At 51.7% G+C, this 19,162-nt stretch overlaps 1 protein-coding gene across 1 annotated transcript in view; it reads right to left on the bottom strand.

The window, feature by feature from the left end:
• Window positions 1–3,800: 3,800 nt before the first annotated feature.
• The window catches only part of LOC120384672 (meckelin-like), a 28,188-nt gene continuing 12,826 nt past the window's right edge, over window positions 3,801–19,162 (bottom strand). Inside the window, exons 12-24 of the mRNA XM_039503654.1 lie at window positions 18,684–18,782; window positions 17,505–17,603; window positions 16,619–16,717; window positions 15,851–15,953; window positions 13,658–13,788; window positions 12,521–12,661; window positions 11,911–11,991; window positions 10,817–10,933; window positions 10,372–10,488; window positions 7,948–8,043; window positions 7,130–7,232; window positions 5,834–5,976; window positions 3,801–5,273 (exon numbers count right to left, since the gene is read on the bottom strand). Of these exons, the coding sequence (XP_039359588.1) occupies window positions 5,193–5,273; window positions 5,834–5,976; window positions 7,130–7,232; window positions 7,948–8,043; window positions 10,372–10,488; window positions 10,817–10,933; window positions 11,911–11,991; window positions 12,521–12,661; window positions 13,658–13,788; window positions 15,851–15,953; window positions 16,619–16,717; window positions 17,505–17,603; window positions 18,684–18,782 (1,410 nt within the window). The 3' untranslated portion in view covers window positions 3,801–5,192. The remainder of the gene's footprint in view (window positions 5,274–5,833; window positions 5,977–7,129; window positions 7,233–7,947; window positions 8,044–10,371; window positions 10,489–10,816; window positions 10,934–11,910; window positions 11,992–12,520; window positions 12,662–13,657; window positions 13,789–15,850; window positions 15,954–16,618; window positions 16,718–17,504; window positions 17,604–18,683; window positions 18,783–19,162) is intronic.

Genomic DNA, 19,162 nt, shown 5'->3' on the forward strand with positions numbered 1-19,162 from the left:
GTCACAGGGCAAGGGGTGGAGCAGGGGAGGGGTTCCAGGCTCAGAGCTCCAGCCAGGGCTTCTGCCACAGCCCCAGCCAGGGCTTCTGCCACAGCCCCAGCCAAGGCCGAGCGCTCAGCCCCTTCCTTACCGCCCCCCCATGGCCCTGACCAAGCTCTCAGCCCCCGCTGCCAGTGCCACGGGGAGGGGCCAAACTCTCAGCTCCTCCCCAGGTTTGGGGAGGGGGGGCGAGAGCAGCGGTGTGGCCTCAGCCAGAAGAGGCAGGGCCGGGGCTAACCTCCCCAAGGGAGATCTGTGCTCCAATGCTTTGCCAAGCCTGAGAGAGCTCACATCATGCCATTGTCCTGACTGGGACATTGCTACTCTCACAGCACCTCGGGAGAGCCCTCAGCTACTAAGTCATTTGGGATGAAGTAAAATACAGTTCGTGTCATGTGCTAGCCCAGGGATCGGCAACCTTTGGCACGCGGCTCGCCAGGGGGCCGGGCCAGTTTGTTTACCTGCCGTGTCGGCAGGTTCGGCTGATCACAGCTCCCACTGGCCGCGGTTCGCTGCTCCAGGCCAATGGGGGCAGCGGGAAGCGGCAGCCAGCACATCCCTCTGCCCGCACTGCTTCCCAGCGGGTAAACAAACCGGCCCGGCCCAGCAGGGTGCTTACCCTGGCAAGCCACATGCCAAAGGTTGCCGATCCCTGTGCTAGCCCGTGGGCTCCAGGATTGGTAAGAGCTGACTGCACCCAACAGCTGGGACCCATTAACACACAAACAACACACCAAAAGACTTAACTAAGATCTAAGGAAAGCAGGTTAGAGAGTCACCCTCCACATTACCTCAGTTTGCAAGAGTAGCACGAGACAGCTCCTCTGCCCACTAACAGGGGCCTGCATGATATAGGGTCTTAGACCACACCCCTGCCCAATTAGCTTGGGAACCACCCAGAGAAAGGTGGAGTCTCCTGCATGCTGCAGGGCAAATACACTCCCCAGGATCCATGGACTACAACTCCCAGCGAGCGAGCGATGTAAAAGGAGAGCAGGATAGTGGTAAGAAGGGTGGAGGGCTTCAACTTGGCCAGCCTCGTGTGCTACTGACCCGCTTTGTCCAATCTTCCCCTGTCACTGCAGTAGGGTTGGGGCTCTCACAAGGTACTGGACCGGGCTGGCTGCGTGTCTGCATCAGTGGCATTTCACTGCTGTTACTGTGCTGAAGTTTAGCCTTACTTTCCCCTCTTTTAATATGTCCTCCCTGGTAATAAATCCCAATTGTCATTAGTTACGCACCTTCACCCAAGCTGAGCATTGTCTGAGGCATGAGACCCCTGCCCCAGGATAAACTTCATGCTGTTCCCTTCAGCACCCCACCCTGCCAAGTGAGAACAGCTGCTATTTGAGGAGGGCGGGGGGAGAGCGAGAGCTCTGTTTGCAGCAGCTCTGATTGGTTGTTCAGCCCCAGGAGGCAGGCAACACAACCAATCAGAGGGCTTAATGTGCTAGAGGGCTAGCACGTTCTTAGGAGCCCCTTTCAGAACTCAGTCACTTGGCAGGGCCCCCTGAGCATTGGCGGCAGGATAGGTGATGCCCAAGGCGCCAGTGTGGTCAAGTGGCTAGAGCACTAGACCAGGAGACCTGGTTTCTATTCCTGGCTCTGCCACTGGTTTGCTGAATGACCTCAGCCAAGTCACAGCCCTACTCTGTGCCTCAGTTTCCCCATCTGTAAAACAGAGATAATGCTTTCCTGCTTTGAGATTTGTGGATGAAAAGCAGGGCAGGCTGTGCCCATCACTGTGACATCTGAGCAACCTCCAGAGGGGCGTTAAGTGCTGTGACTATCTCCTGCCAGTCACTGCATTAGCCTGCTGTGCTGAGTTCTGTGTGTGTCCGTCTATAATGGAAAGTCCCCTTTCTACATTTGCTGGACAGGTGTTTGTTTTCCCCTGCTTTGTTAGCTGTGGCCAAACAGCCTTTTCATCATGTGGGAGCCAGACTCAGCCAGCTGAGGGGTTTATGCATCTTATGAAACCTGTTATCCTGGGCACAGCGGTGTGTGGTGCAATGGGCTTCCTGAGGAAATGGAAGCAGGAATTCTGACCGGGGTGCCGCTCCGCACAGCCGCTCCACTTTATGGAGTACATCAGAATGGCCACGCTGGGTCAGACCAACGGTCCATCTAACCCAGTATCCTGTCTTGTGACCATGGCCAGTGCCAGATGCTTCAGAGGGAATTAACAGAACAGGACAATTATCACATGAGACATCCCCATCACCCAGTCCCAGCTTCTGGCAATAAGAGGTTTAGGGACACCTGGATCATGGGGTTGTGGCCCCGATGATCTTGACTAACAGCCATTGATGGACCTATCCTCCATCAACTTATCTAGTTTGGTTTTTTTTAACCCAGTCTTCATAACATCCCAGAGCAACAAGCATGGGTGGAGCATGAATTCCCCCCCACCTTGGGGAGCTAGTCCTCTGGCCCCACCCCTTCTGTCCAAGGCCCTGCCCCTACCCCACCCCTTCTCCCCTTCTTGCACACCAGAGCCCCCACACAGCCAAAGGAGCCCTAGACAAGCCACCCCGAGCACCGGCCCGCCCCAGCCGCTTCCAAGCCCTGGGCCACTGGCTTCGAGTGGTGAGGGGGAGCGAGGGCGTGGTCTCAAGGTGGAGCATGGGCGGGGCCACACCTGCATTAGGAGAGGCTTAGCCTTCCCTGGCCTATTATATCCATCACCCATGGCAACAAGTCCCACAGATTGCTATACATTGGGTGAAGATATACTTCCTTAGGTTTGTTTTAAACCTGCTTTGTTTTAAAATGTTGCCAATCTCCCTGGAAGCGGACGGGGGATACAGGGCTACACACCAGCACAACATTCATTTATTTACTGAATGTTATTTGCTTGTTTAGACCGCCGAGATAGCAGAAGCATCAGCATGGAGGATTGAGGAGGAGATCTCCCCCTCCCCAGCAGCTCTGCCACTCTGATGGCCACACACCCACTCACCACCACTCCTATCTGTCTCCATTTCCCCATGTGTAAAATGGAAGGCACCTTATACAATATACTATGCAATGGGCGAGATGGTGATGGGAACAGGATCCACCATAGTTTCATTTAGTTTCTTTTGGCTTGGCTGGAAGGTGACAGACAGACAGCATGGCTCTGTAATTAATGGGGCTAAATGGATGATGCTACTGTTCTAATGGGTTGGAAGAATGAAGGAATAAAAAGAAAAAACTGGAAAATCATCATATTAAATAATCAATTCAATTGAATGAGAGCAGCATGCTGCACTGGGTTCCTTCAGGAGGGAGGGTCAGGTTGTCTGCACAGGATAGGAAAAATAATCTAAAATAAATAGGAATTATGAATTGAGAATTTTTAGTGTTATACTAAACCCTCACTCAACACACCTACTTACACTCATTTGCATGTTAGCAATATTGTAATGTGGTGTGAACTAATTTAATTAAATTTATTAATTAATTAAATTTAAACTACAACAAAATCACAACAATTTAAATTTAATTTTAATTTTTATTAACTAATCCACCTCTTTAGATCATTTGGATTTAATTTAATTGGATGTCCCTGTGTAGACTAAGAACTCTAATGTGGAGACCTGCTGAGCCTTTACTCTGTTGATGTCATCTTCACAAATTGGGAACTGTCTCATTCTGTACCCGTGAAATGGTGGTGCTGTTTTGAGACCATCAGTGAGGTTGTTGGTTTTTATATTTTTTATTAAATGTAGTCACTGATTCAGAGAAATTTACAACAGGCTTAAACCCTACACGTGGTTGTTTTACGAAATAAATGTTCTCAGCAGCAAACACAATAAATCATATATTCAAACCAAAACAGAGTGAAACAAGCATGGATCCTTTGCAGGAGGCTGTTTGCTATAGCCCTGGGAGTCACTGCCAATTTCAGCACTTGGTCGCTCTTCCAGTTCTCTTTGTCCTATAAACAGACAACGCTTGCATCACAGCCCATGTTGCTCTGGGATGGGCTGTTTCCTTCAGAAGTTTGGCTCCGGTGTAGGAAAGTGTCCCTATTCAGGAAAACACCTAAGCCTGTGCTTAATTTTAAGTGTGCCAGACTGTGTCCCTCCAAACTTGGGCCTGTTAATGGGTTGGCACTGGAATCCACGCTGTCAGTGCAAAACCAGCTGGAACTCCTGCATTTTGGCTGTGAATCCCGAGGCTCGCTCCAACCCTGGAATCAGAGCATGCGCTCCAGGTGGATCCCAAAGACAACTGCTGTGTGAAGTGAAATCAAAGCCCCGGCTTTAGCCTCAATCCTGCCCTGGAGGAATACAGGCTGTGTAACATAGCTGCTCTGTGTAATGCAGCTGCCCCTCTTTGTTTAAAGAAACAAACCTATGGAGAATACAAATGAAAGGAATAGAAAAGCCCAGGATGATGCTGGAGACACATCTGCCTGTGATTTACCTCCATTGGAGGTCAATAAATTACATTCTGCATAAGATTCGTGCCTAGTGAAGGAAAGGACTGAGCTGGTGTTTGAATTGCGGGGGAGAGAGGATGTGTGAGGTGGTCTGTCCTGCGGTATATCAGACCCCACTGAGCCCTGCTTGTAAATTACATTGGAGTTACCCTGCAGATTGCATCCATTGCCCGAGCTAAGCAGAACCCACTAGAGAACTGTGCAGCTCGCATGCACTGAGGAGACAGCACATGGATTACCATTCCCCTGCTCCTTCCAGATATTTTCTTCTTCCCATTAAGAAACAAACAAAGCTGCTCCATAAAACCAGGGTCAGCGTCAGAGGGTGGCCTTTTGTCTCCCAATTAAAAATATACAGGCACCAAAAATCCCATGGGTGTGGGTGTCTCATCCTGATGGCTAAATAATAGAGCAGGGTTTGTTCAGCAGAAAGGAATCCTTCGGCTGTGAAATCAAAATACGCCTGGGAAACAATTGAAAGTGAGAAATAATAACGGTAGGGCTGCATGTTTCCTGGGCTGGTAGGAGGCCCAGAGCTTTATCTATAGTAACTAAAGTGGAAAAGTGCAGTGCTCTCTCTAGTCTCCCTGCACAGGCCAAGGACTGAGAAGGATCAAAGCTGCAAAGTCCTTGCTTCTCAAATTAGTTGTAGGGTCCCGGCATTCTTGCTTTGATGGTGGCACTGGGAAGAGTGGGGTAAGCGGCCACGGCTTCCTATTCACCTCTAGATCAGAAACTGCTTCTCCACCAGCGTTTTTGCCGCCAGATTTCTCCTTCCAAGTGCCTGCCGCAGTATCTTCACCAACTGAAAGCAGAACAGAGCATGAACCAGAACCTGCCCTGGCAGCACCACAAAAACCCCACAGGCAGACAGGCATCCGACGAAGTGGGTATCCACCCACGAAAGATTCACCCACGTCTGTCAGTCTGTAAAGTGCCACAGGACTCTTTGCTGCTTTTACAGGCAGACCAAGCACTTTGAAGGATGCTGTTACACAGCAGCCCTCACGGAAATGAACTATCTGATCAGAAGCTACGTTTTGCCATCGATTCCCAGTGTAAAGTGATTCTGACCATTCAGCGTGGCTGAACTCAGCCAAGCAGGGGATACACAGCAATAGTGGAGGGGGTTTGAATTGGGATGGGTTTCCAAGCCACTTTTAGAGAGGGGTCAAAAAATGGAGGTTCATAAATGCCCATGATGTAATTATCTTGATTGCCGGCACTGGTTGGATAACTGTGCAGACAAATCACTAGCTGTGCTAGTGCATGTGATTAGCCTATTTGCAAATGAGGGCAGCATTTGGACACCTACTCACTGTAGAAAACCCAGCACTTGGCATTAGCGCCTGCCGCCGGCTTTACCTTCTGCACAACAAAGGTGATGATTGCGGCCAGCAGGAAATCCTGCGTTCCCAGGTCGACGACCGAGAAGAGCAGGGTGTCGAAGACAAGCAAGGCCAGCTCGTTGTTGTAGAAGAGAGTCCTGCTGAACAAGGCGCTGGCATCTGGGGGCAGGAAGAAGCTGCTTAGAGCAATATCTAGCACGACGGACATCGTGCCCACAGGCGGGTGCATGATACACCAGGGTAGAGCCGTTAAACTCTGCTGAAGATACTTCTGTTCAGCTTCTGTGGAGGGCAGCACGTGCATGGCCCTGTACACAGAGCCTGAAGCATGATCCCAGCCCTAGCAACAGTGCAGGGCTGAATCTGCCGCACCGTGCTGCTCCTTCTGTACTGGGGAATACTTGATTTTTCCTGGGTGCATCCAGGGGTTGCATCCTGGGGCAGGGTGGGGATCACCCGGGCTTGGCATGGTCCAGGGCTCTCCTTCCCCTCGGCTAGTGCAGGGAGCCTGCCCGCTCTTGTCTCAATGGAACGGGAGCCCCCAGCTCCTGCCAGGGCAGCACCGATTCCAGCAGAAGGTGAGAATTTTACAAATGCTCCTGCTGTGTCTGAACCCATTGGCAGCTGGGGCAGGTCCTGCTCAAGCAGGGCAGCCCTCAGGTGTAGCTGGGGGTCACGGCCTCATGCATGGAAGACAGGGCAGGTGGCTGAGTCAGCGACAGTGGGCTCCAGCGCTGCACAAAGGGAGCAGAATCCTACCAAGAGAGTCCAGCCCCTCTGTCAGCAGGAAGGTTTAAAGGTCCCCTCTACCCTTGCAGGGCTCAAGTCCTATCTCTCAGATACAGCTAGTAGAGAGCAGAGGACTCAGTCCAGTACAATGAGACATGCTCAGACCTGGCAGCAGCAGGGGGAAGAGGGAGCTGAGTGATCCTGGATAGTGAGGTCTTGGAGATCTTAGGAGCCAATATCATCCCTCCACTTGGGAACAGACGTTTGAAGTTTACAATGGGGCATGCTCTGCCCACCCTTTCCCAACAGGTGGAGGTCTGGCACCCCATCTCCACCCAGGGCCAGCACTACCTGAATCAGCATGCGATGGATCCCAGTAGCAGCACAAAGTGCAGTGACCGAACGGCATGAGTGACTGCAAGGCCTAGGTGATGAAATCAGGACATTTCCAGTTTGTACGGAGCAGCTAACCCCTGAGCGTCCCAGCCTGCAGTCACACCTTGCTGACAACTGCCAGCAATTAGAGGACCAGGAGGATTCACATCTGAGTAAATAAGCTCCCAAGAAAAGCTCGGTGAGCTACCTGTGTACAGAATGGACATGTCTACCGGCTCCTGGAACTCCATGTCCATAACACGCTCCAGGAAGAACTTGTCCTTCACGATGTAGTCCATATCTCTGTATGCCTGGGGGAGACATGCTGGTGCTGTCAGTGGGGTTAGGAGAAGTAGTGATGCACATGGCAGCCTCACCATAGTGTCCAAATAGCTCAGTGGGCCAGAGAGAAGAACATAAGAATAGCCATTCTGGGTCAGACCAATGGTCCATCTAGCTCAGAACTCACCATCTTCTCTGTGATAGCGCACAGAGACCCCCGAGAGCAGGGTTCCATTATGCTAGGCGCTGTATATGCAAACACACAGCAAGAGAAACAATTCTGCCCCCCGAGAGGTTTACAGTCTCCTTTCACAGGACAATGGAAGCATTCAACTGGGACCACCGATCAAAGGTATTTAGGCTCCTACCCACCTCTGAAATCAAGGGGTGTTAGGAGCCTAAACACCTTGAAGGATCTGGTGCTATGCCTGGTGTCCATAGCACCTATAATACTTTTTGCTCTCCTAAGGTGCCGTTCATTGGATAATGTCAAAGCCCTTCATGAAGATCAATTAAGCCTCAGAACTCCCCAGTGAGAAAGGGACAATCACCCTCATTTTACAGCTGGGGAAACAGGCACAGAGAGGGGCAGCAACTTACCTAAGGTCACACAGTGAGTCAGTGACAGAGACTAAATGAACCCAGGAGTCCCAGTTCCCAGTCTCTTGCTCCAACCACTAGTTCCCACTAAAATCTTAGGGTGGACACAACCAGACCTTTGGAAAAGGCAAATAATGGACTCACGTGTTCAAGGAACGAGCTGAGAAATCGATTCAAGGTGTAATAACTCCTTAGTCTTTGCTCATGTAAGTCGACCCTGACTCTCTCGCCTCTCGGGCCCTGCAAAGAAAGTTCCCAGAAGCACTTTCAGCTCACGGCAGGAGCCCAGGGAGCCCAGCTCTCTGCTTCTGAGGAAAAATAATTTGTTTTCATTCAAATTTTCACTTTGGCAGCAGGGATATTGGCTCAATTTTCACCTGCTGCTTTGGAGCCTTTGCTTTGCATGGCAGACACCCACAACTGGGGAGTTTTCAATTATGAACCGCATACGCCAAGATGTAGTTACAAACAGCTGGGCAGCCTGTAGCCCTTAAACAACTGAAATCAAAGGGACGTGCAAGCGTGCACTTCAACTCAGGTGAGACTGAGTGATGCTGGTGATAGGTGGAGCTGTGCAAAACTCATCCAATTGGGATCACAGAAGTTTGGGAAATTGTATTTGCTCATTTGATTTGAATTCAAATGAACACAAACCTCAGCTCAGCTGGCCAAGTTTTAGTGGTTTTGAGTATCTGAACCTGACGTGGGCAAGAACTTATCTGTCCCAAAGGCTCCTGCATCTGTCCTGACTTTCCAGTGTGTAACGGAGCATGGCACCAGTGACACTTGCCTCATTTGGGGTTCCATGGAATATATCAGAATATCAGGGTTGGAAGGGACCTCAGGAGGTCATCTAGTCCCACCCCCTGCTCAAAGCAGGACCAGTCCCCAGACAGATTTTTGCCCCAGATCCCTAAGTGGCCCCCTCAAGGATTGAACTCACAACCACCCTGGGTTTAGCAGGCCAATGCTCAAACCACTGAGCTAACCCTCCATAGCACCGTAGAAAGGGTCCCAAGTCACAATTGTTGAGTCTGGAATGGATGGGTTTGGCTATGGGGCATTGGTTCAGATCGTTACAGAGAGATGGGTCAGGTGCAAAATTCAGATCTGAACCATGGTTTGGATTCCAGCATCCACCCAGGAAGTTCACCTGTGTTTGGGTCTGGCTGTAATGAACCATGGACGAATCCAGGACCTCCAGCACCGAAATCACAAGACCCTACACCACTTGGATTAAAGGAATAAGGCCCGGATCCTCAAAGGTATTTAGGCTTCTAACTTCCATTGAAATCAATTTGATATCACAATAGCTGTGAAGAAGAGACCAGTCATAAGGAACATATGACAGTCACCAATGCAGTGGTGTGTTACAAAGGGTTTAGGTTTAGACCATCTCCGGTTTTGCCTTGAAAATTGTGCCCTGTTCGCTAGTAGGGTGTCTCCTGGACAGGGTGGGTGCAAGGATGTTTTGAACCCTAGGCAAAACTTCCACCTTGTGCTCCCCCCCCCCCGAGCCCTGTGGCAGCTCTCCACCCCACCCCTCCGCCCCTAGGCGCCCCCGTGGCAACTCCCCCCCCCGCCCTGTAGCGCCCCACAGCGGCAGCTCCCCCTGGCCCGGGGAGCCATGCAGCAGCTCCCTGCCCCAGGTCACCTCTGCTCCGCCTCCTCCGAGCACGCCGTCACCGCTCCACTTCTCCCGCCTCCCAGGCTTGCGCCGCCAATCAGCTGTTTGGTGCCGCAAGCCTGTGAGGGACAGAAGCAGAGCGGGGCGGTGTGCTCAGGGGAGGAGGCAGAGCAGAGGTGAGCTGGGGCGGGGAGTTCCCCTACGTGCCGCCCCCCACCTTATTTGCTGCAAGTGGCCCTCCCCGCACCCCCCTGCCTCAGCTCCCTCCACCTAAATGCCAACGATGACCGGGGCGGCCGAAGATCCAGCTGCCACGGTCGCCGCCAAAGGCAGGGGCGGCTCCAGGCACCAGCGCTCCACACGCGTGCCTGGGGCGGCAAGCCATGGGGGGGCTCTGCCGGTCGCCGCAAGGGCAGCAGGCAGGGTGCCTTCGGCGGCTTGCCTGCGGAGGGTCCGCTGGTCCCGCAGCTTCTAGAGCCGCCCCTGGCCGAAGGACCCGAAATGCCGCCCCCCAAATGCTAGCGCACTAGGCAACCGTCTAGGTCGCCTAATGGGTTGCACCAGCCCTGCTCCTCCTGGAGCAGGGAGTTCAGGAGAAATGAAGAGCAGTAAGAAGGTAAAATCCATTTGACAGCTGGAGACACAGTTAGGGTTCCAGGCTACTCCAGCTATTCTCTAGCATCATCATTAAGGAAGGGCTGGATTTATCATCATCTTTTTTTTGAAAGGTGTGACTATATTGGAAAGGGTTCTGATTTTTTTCCAACACCAGCCTGCACAACGGATCTGGCAATAACTCACAGAACTCAATGTCACTGCAGGTTTCTTCTGCTCCTGTCTGAGGAATCTCGAGAGCGGAGAATTGAAAACCAACCCGTGTAAAGAAAAGCATGAAAAGACAGCAATAAGGAGTCCAGGTAGCCCAGCAAAGGGGAAAATACCTCCATCAAGGGCTGCGTTATCTTGTCATACAGCTGCCTGGCTCTGTCCGTGAGAAGCACCTCGAAGGTCTGAACGTCAGAGTTGGCCTCAAGGCCTCTTAGAGGGCACAGGTTCTCCTGCCAAGGGAGACAACTGAAGTGTAACCAGGGAAAGGCAATAATTCTGGCTGGCATCTCCATAGGTCCGTATGTCCCAAGATCGCACGGTTCTCTACAGAGTGATTCCAGATTCTGTACACAAGGATTACGCCACCCACCACTAACGGCAAAGAGAAAGGGCTTCTGCATTAAAGAAAAAATAAACGAGGCAAGTACTGCCTCCTCCTGTGCCTTATGGTAAACCTGGCACTGGCCCCCGTGAGGATGGCAGCCCTCCAGATGCACAGACCAGCAGGCTCATGAAGGAGTGACTAGGAAGTAAGACCGAACAAGGAGGCTGGATTACCTCCTCTTTCCTGAGGCAGGCATGCATGGCATCCATGCCCACATCCGCGTGGCCGTGCACGCTCCGCCCATGGACGTAGAAGCCGTAGCATCCGTGCATCAGGATGAAGACAGACACCTGCAGGGATGGAGAATAGGACATGGAGGATGAGAGGCTCATTACGTTTCCGGAGGTCAAGCCCAGAAATGCGCAGTGTGCACCAGGCTCCTATGCTTCATGATGCCTCCCCGCCCCCGCCTAACACACATCATCTGCGGTGGACACACTGAGCCGCTGGCAATCTGTAGAGCAGACTTGGGTTACAGCCAATGCTTATACACGCAGGGCAGCCACTCACGGTAGCAAGTCAACCTGGAGCAAGGGGAGTTGTGGCAGCGAACGGAAGGAGAGCGAGTTACTCACTCATTTCCTCCTCGACCTCAGACCTGTTCCGAATCGCTCGTTTTCATGGACCATTAGCATAAAAAAACCAAAAAGGCTTTCCGGGCGCATGGCAAATCCAATAGTGAATGAAGCTGCAGAGTGGATTCCTAGCCACGCCACCAGCGCAGGGAGGAAGCACACTGACGGGTCAAGAAGAAAGCTGATACATTGTATAAAGTACCCGGTGGATGGGAGTCTTCACCCTGCACTGCCCCCAGCCCTTTAGGCCCAGGCTGTCAACTGGCCTCTGCTTTGTGCCAGCGTGAAATTCACATGCACAGCGCTGAGTGTGCGCACCTGCATCCGCAGGCCTAACTGCCCATTGTGTGTGCACAGTGCGGGTTGCAAGGTGTGCAAATGTAAGGTTTGTGTGCACAGAGTGGTGCATGCCCAGATTTTGTGCGCACACCCCAGGGGAGCCTGGCTGGAAATCAAGCCCTTTCCTAGTCAGGTAAATTAGAATCTAAATTAGAATTTTAGAGGTCCTCTGTTTTAGTTAATGAGGGTGTTATTAGGGAGACAAAGAAACAACATCGTTTTACAATATAATTTAACCTTAACAGTGCCCCTTTAAATGTTCAGTTGGTGTAAATTTGGAGCAGCTCCATTGACTTTAATGCAGGGGCTGGCTCAGCACATGTGATCTGTTGCTAACCCAGGACAAGACTCACGTTGCTCATGGAACAGAGATCTATGAACTGATTAATCTTGTCCTCCACAAACCGCTCGTAGATGCCTGTGAAAAACGCCACCTGCAGAAACAGCAACACGCAGCTGCGCCGTCGTGACTTAGCAGACATTTCACGTAACACATCCCGGGAAGCAAGGCAACACAAAGTTTCCTTTCCTCCCACCTTTTCGGGAACACTCATTTTTGTCCTTCATCATGGCCTACAGGGGTAACACTCTTGCCCCCAGGCCACAAGTTCAAGTCCCACACAAGCACAGAGGTTCAAAGCCAGTGCTGACGGACATTCCAGGGTTTCAGGCATGAATGCTAGATTGGCCGATGACCCAATAGGTCTTTTCCTTCTCTAATCTCCATCGTTTGTGCCATAGTGGAGGAGTGAAAGGTACCATCCTGCAGATGAAATGCTAAACTCTTTCTTCTGCCCATTGTTGAGCTGCCTAGGTGGATATTAAACCCACACCCTTAGGAGAACTTTGATATCTGGCTGAGCCTCCCCCTATCTCAAAAAGGGCCCGATCCTGAGTGCTCTTGGCTCCTTTCACTCCCTAAGTTTCCCCAGAGCACTTTACCAACACGACAGGCAGAGTAACCTGTGCAATCCCCAGTGCCAGCCAGAGAGAAGCGGCAAGGCCAAATCTAAGGATTGGGCTCCAGGCAGCCAGGTAGGCGTCAGCGCCAGGGTGCAGATCCAGATTCAGGTCTCGTGATGTGATGTTCTTCAAGCCCACAACCTGGAATAAAAACAGGGGAAGTAAATCAGAACCCTTATGTGAGATGAGTTCTTTAGGGGCCGCAAGGCATGAATAAATAACTGACCATGGAAAATCCTGGAAGGTTACAGTAAACCTGGACTGCTCCCTGAATTCCTGACCCTTCTGCAAAAGTCTCCAGCACATAAGGCATTCAGGTCCCAGGGTGATGGACAGGGCATAGAAAGGTTCCTGCTTTCTAAACTCTTGGGACCAAATTTTCAACCAGCCTCTAAAATCAGTGCCCACAATTTCATGCCCACCATTTTTTTTCACATATAAAAACTCCCACATTGCTCTGAGCAAATGGGGTGCATCATTAACTGCCCGATTTGCAAGTGCAAATGCTGTTTGGATACACAAATACAAGTCGTTGCAGAAGCAAGACGTTGGAGGTGCAAAGGTAGAGATTGCTTCCGGAAAAGAAACGGGATTCTTCTCTCACTTCCCAAATTTTGCCAGGCTCTGAACGGTCCATACCCAGAGTACCATGCTACATAGACTCACAGTCCTTAAAAGGAGGCACTTAATAAACAACTATATACAACAGACACAATTAAGCAGGCTTCCACAGAGCCTAAATTCCGGCTTTGTTTCCTTTCTTCACCAGTGACCTTAACCTGGCTGAATCTCTCTCTCCACAGCACACAGAGACATCTAGTGGCTGAATGCTATAACTGCAAGCCCACCTCATTCCACAGAGGGCCAGTCACCGAGATGCTGTACCCTTTCCGCATCATTACAGATGCTCAGACTGGTTGGGATTAAAATACAAAACGTGTCTCTCAGTTGAAACCTCAAACACGCCCAGTCTATTTCCCCTCCACGATCAGAGCTGCAGAATGGTGGCAGTGCTTTTTCACGGTGTCACGTCCAGAATTATATCCGCAGAGCGCGCCAGGACTATGGATGGGTCGGTGCCAGATCCCAGAGGTTACTTACTTCCTCCAGGTGTCCCTTTCCCCACCTCCCACGTACCTCCAGGAGCAGTAACACTGCGAACAGCTGAAGCGATGGATTCAATTTCCTGTGAGTCTGAATCTCATTCCACTCATTGGCTATCAGGAAAGTTCTCCAAATACTCACAGAGGAAATGGCCCTCTGCCCTCCTAAGGGGAAAACAACACACTGATTTCAATTTGCTTTATTTTAAAAACCGGCACAGGCTCCTAGGACACAAAGCTCCACACAGTTGGGTTTCCCTGAGCCTCACTTCCATTAATTTACCGCTCTCGATATGAAATCATTACAATCAGAGGTGAGCTGGCTCCCAAAATAGCCGCCTGCCAAGCTGCCACTGATTTCCCAGAAGCGCGGAGGATCTGGAAGTGCTTTATAAACACTAATTAGCCAAGTCAGCAGCAATGCAGCCCTGTGCTGTACAGCAGGGATTATCATCATGTTTTTCCAAAAAGGGCCTCTCTTTCTGGGTGTTTGACTTTCAACACCTCGGAAGGGGGTGAGGGGGGTTTTCAGCAGCCCCCAAATCACTTCGGCACAAATCAGTGGGATTGTGCTTCTAAATCCTTTATGTCCAGATATTAAAAAGTATTTAGTCATTGCTGCAATCAGGACTGCACAGCCCCACAGAGGAACCAGGCTCCTTAATCTCTTTAGAAAATGAGATTTCAACATTGCAATGCTGAGTGCAGCTAAGCATGGTGGTGGTGGTGGTGGCGGGGGGGGGAATCCTGGCTGTTGAAGTCAATGGCAAAACTCCCATTGACTTTGGTAGGGTCAAGATTTCACCCAAACACCTAAAAATGGAGGTAACCCCAAAGCAATTTCTGAAAGTCTGACCCTAAGGGGACGTCCACACTACAATCAGGTGTAGCTAGCTTTGATCTAGCTAGCTTGAGTAACGCTAGCAGGGAAGCTACAGCAGCACAGGCAAGCTGTTGAGCACACACCTGGGGTCCAGGTGGGCTTGGACAGCCCATGCTGCCAATCTGTGATGCCGCAGCTTCACTGCTATTGTTATTGGAGCTATTTCAATCAGAGCACGCTCGGATCTGTCCATATGTGCTGCAGCCATACCTCTGACGGCAGTGTAGACACACTCTGAGTGACTTCACTGAGGCTGCACAGTGAGTCACCCACCCAGTCAGGAATAGAACCCAGGAGTCCTGACCCCCCGCACCCCGAGTCTCACTAGACCATGTTGTCCTCCCCTGCATGCTAAGTGAAGAGGAGCCAATGAGCATTCCATTGACATTTCTGCAACGCTGACGTTTTATAAAATCCTTGAGCACTGAATTCTCAAAAGAGAAGTGGAAACGGCACATGTGCAGGGCTAACGCTCTGTGGGCGCACATGCGTGCAGCAGGGACCGAGGCACATCAGGGCGTGTCACAGGGTGGCTGGTCCCTGTGCAAGCCCCTGCACCAGAACAGATGCTCCCAGTTTGGTCAGTTTAGAGGGTGGGGCAGCACCTGGGGGGTTATAAAGGAGCAGGGGAATCAGAGGGGAAGTCCTGGTGAGAATCAGCCAGGAACGGTCAGGGCACTGCAGGAGGTCTCTGGGGAAAGCTGCCGAGAACTCTCTGCAGGCCCCCTCTGAAAGGAGGGGAAATTATCAGGAAGCCAGTGGAGGGGCTAGCCAGCTGTCCGTCCTGAGCCCGGGAGCCAAGGCCCGAGAAGGCTGAAGGCTGTGGCAGAGAGAGAGAGGACTGCCGGATCTCAGAGCCAGGGCGCAGTGAGGGGTGCCAGGGACACTGGGTGCCAGGGACACTGTAGTTGGTGTATTGCCCGGCTTATTATGGTGTTGGGACTTGTTAGGTGCATGGGGCTTTCTTCTATCATAATTAACCCCACAAGGACCATTTGCACAAAGAAAGACTGTATGGACTATTTCCACGGACTCCGTAGGACAGAAACGGAGGCAGGTTTTCAACCAAACACCCAGTGGAAAAGGGACCCTCCCCAGCTCGGTGAAAATGAGCGAGTGAGCGAGGGTGGGGGAGAGCGAGCAACAGAGGGAGGGGGGATGGAGTGAAAGGGGCGGGGCCTTGGAGACAGGGCGGGGCCAGGGTGTTCGGTTTTGTTTGGTCAGAAAGTTGGCAACCCTCATTCGTGCCGTGGTCCGTGGCAGGAGGTAGCTCCAGTCAGGGCTGCTCTATGACAGGGTGGTTTATAAACACAGAGGGCACAGAGAGGGAAAGGTTGAACTGACCTGCCGGTGCTTTAAATGCTGGTTTCTCCTTTGGCTTTTCCCAGTCTATCAGGAAGATGGAGATTGTCACCTGGGTGATCAGGAGATGAAGCAAGTCCACAGCCTGAAATAAGAGCAGCCAGAAAGGTTTAGCTCATTACCACAAAGCCAGCAGTCTCACTCTAACCAGAGCCAGCGCAGCCCAACCTGGGGCCCCTCGGTGAAGCCATTTCTTTGGGGGCGGGGGGGCGGCCTTCTCCCCTCCTGCCCCAAACTGCTCAGGAAGGAGAGGCAGTCCCTGGGGCAGAGAGAGGTGCAGGCAGCACAGACTAGGCAGGTCACTACTCCAATGCTGTGGGAGGGTGTCTGGGGATGGAGCTCAGCACGCGGTGACCCATGCACCAAAGCGCAAGTCACTGGAGCACCAGCTGCGAAGCTCTGTGGCTGCAGGGCCAATCGCCTGCCTGAGCTGGCCCCGGCTTTAGCAAAGGGACCCCGGGAGCTGCCCAGAAATCCCAAGCCAAAGGCCACGGCTAAGCTATGAGAACCTGTGAGAGCTCCTGAGAAGAGGCTGTTTCCAGGACTGTGGGTTTCAGACAGGCTGGAACCGCAAAGAAAACGGCATTTTCCCCCAGGATTTTGGCTTCTGACCTACTCTTAGGTGGGTTTTGAAACTCTTTGGGACAGGCTTTCCCACCCTCCCAGGCCGACCCCTGCCCCACAGCAGCCAGTTCTGCCCTCCCCTCCCCATCCCCCACGCTTCTCTGCCCCGCACGCCCTCCTGCTTACCTTTAACACAAAAGCACAGGACAAGTAGATAATAAAGTTGGTTTCAATTTGACTGCCTGCCGGGGGCACCATAACCTCAACCGCTGCAGACTGCTGCCCCTGGGGATGGATTAAATGAATTTAGACTGGAGGAGAAAAAAATCGTGTCATTTCCTACAGATCAAGGCTGAGAAAATCTGGGGTCACACTTCACCCACTGGCAGAGAACTGCTGCTCTAGCCCACTGTGTAGATTCCCCAGTGCTTTGTCTGTCAGGTCTTTAATAGCCCAAGCAGCCAGGCTTCCATCACTAGCCGCGGGGAACCTTTCCACAGTCCCATTGCTCTCCCTGGAGGAATGAGACGTCCTGGAGAAATAAAGATCGTCTCTTTATTCTGAGCCTGCTTCAACCCTCAGCAATCTGGCTGGGCTTGATCCTGTGCTTTGGCACAGACTCTCCCCACCCCCGGCATATAAAAAATTCAGACTCTGAAAATTTCAAGTGTGACTTGACACCAGATCTATCAAGCACCACGTCAGCCCGATCCCTGTGAGCCCCAGAACTAAGCCAGGAGGCCGAGTAGCTAGAGCAGGGGGATCTCAAACTTCATTGCAGCATGACCCCTTTCTGACAACACAAACTACTACATGATCCCAGGAGCGGGGACCAAAGACTGAGCTCACACGAGTCCCACTGCCCCGGTGGGGCGGCCAAACCTGGAGCCCCAGGTGCTGGGGCTTAGGCCCCGAGTGGTGTCTAAGCCAGCCCTGGTGACCCCATTCAAATGGGGTTGCGACCCACTTTGGGGTCCTGACCCGCAGCTTGAGAACCGCTGAGCTAGGGGCCTAGCAGTCCAGAACAGCTCAGGAAAGAACCAGGTGAAATGCATAAAGGAACACGACTCACCTTGAAAACAATGAGCCAATAAATCCCCGTCCCAAGGGCAACCATGAAGAAGGCGTTAGCCAGGGCCCCGGCAAAGAAGGCAAAGAACTTGACTAAAATCTGGGGGAGGAAAAAGGAAATGGACAAATACTGGGAGGAGAAAAACCTTTGTTAGGTGTGTCAGCTTGACCCTGGCCTTGGGGTCAACTGCTGGAACTTGGAATCCTTTTTACATCCGGAAGGATCCCAAAGAGCTTTACAGACCATGGGCCAATTCCACCATGGATGTCAACGGGCCGAGCCCCCACTGACTGCAGCAGGAGCTGCGCCGGCTTTCGCCGGGGATGAGTGTGGTCCTAAATGTAGCAATCACTCCCTCCAGTAGGGAAACGTGTTAGATCAAGCAGTTCCCCCACTGTGTATCTGAAACTCCTAATCACTAGCAGAGCAGTTTTCAGATGGCTTAATGACATCATCGCAGAAGCTGCTGGATCAGCGACGCTAATGCAGCTGTATAATGGCCATGTGGAGAGTTAATGCGGATGCCTCTGTCCCAAAGTAATAGGGAGGAATTTCACCTCTCTCTAGTGCTTTCTAGCCAAGGATCTCAGACACTTTATAGACATTAATGACTGAAACCTCCGTCTCTGTTTGGGGCTGGTGTTGATATTCCCAATTTACAGAGGGCAAAAACAAGGCAGGGACTGGTTAGAACTAGGAGGAGAGGGGGGAACCACAGGAAAGGGTAACCCCTCCAAACCCCAGAGAGTTGCATGGAAACGGTGTGGAGCAGACCAGAAACAGATGTACACAGTGTGGGGAGGGGGAAGCGCAGTAGATGGACCTGAGCTCATGGAGTCTGGATAGAACAAAATCAGTGGAGCGGGGAAGGAGTCAGAAAGTAGAGGCCACTTTGAACTGGATTCAGACCTGGATAGGAAGCTGGAAGAGTTGACCAAGGACATGGGTGTGATCCTGCTTCCTAATGACAGAACAGTTGGGCTCTTAAAATCTAGCAAGTAGGGATGGAGGAAGACCATGAGACAGGGAATTTGCAATAGGCCAGTTGGGAATTGCGGAGACACTATTAAGTATATTTGCAGTCTCAATGTTGGGGTATTATCACATTCTGGCAATGTTCAGAAGGCAGCAATATGCAGCGTACAGGCATGTAGCCAACATTTACAATCTCTTCCTTACTATAAAGCTTATATTCTGAAGTCTAGACCTCCGCATCCAGCTGCTGGTCTTCAGCAAGGCGTACAAGGCTGCCAAAGAGCCCAGGATGGCAAGCGCTATCTGTCAGAGAAAGAAGTTGTCATGCTTTCCAGAACTCAGAAGAGAAGGCAATCACATCTTCACCTGCTCCGGCTGAACACCCATGCTTCAGGCGGTCAGGCCGCATGGTAGAACGGTCCCTGTTCTGGCCTTAAAATCTATACATCTGCGAACTGGGTGAATAGAGGGATCCAAATCCAACCTGCACTGACTCATTAGCATACATGAGTCCTGTGCACACGTGAGTCATCATTCCATATGCTATTCTGGAGGCTAAAGGCTCGTCTTATAGTGAAACTACTGCGTTTTCGGGTCCCTGGTTTCCCCTCATTGCTTATCATGGAGTCCAACCCAGATCCCTGTGGGCCCTCATTTGGTGTCCTAATTGGGTGTCATGGCAG

The sequence above is a fragment of the Mauremys reevesii genome, linkage group 16, assembly GCF_016161935.1.
Source record: "Mauremys reevesii isolate NIE-2019 linkage group 16, ASM1616193v1, whole genome shotgun sequence".
Taxonomy (NCBI): Eukaryota; Metazoa; Chordata; order Testudines; family Geoemydidae; genus Mauremys; species Mauremys reevesii.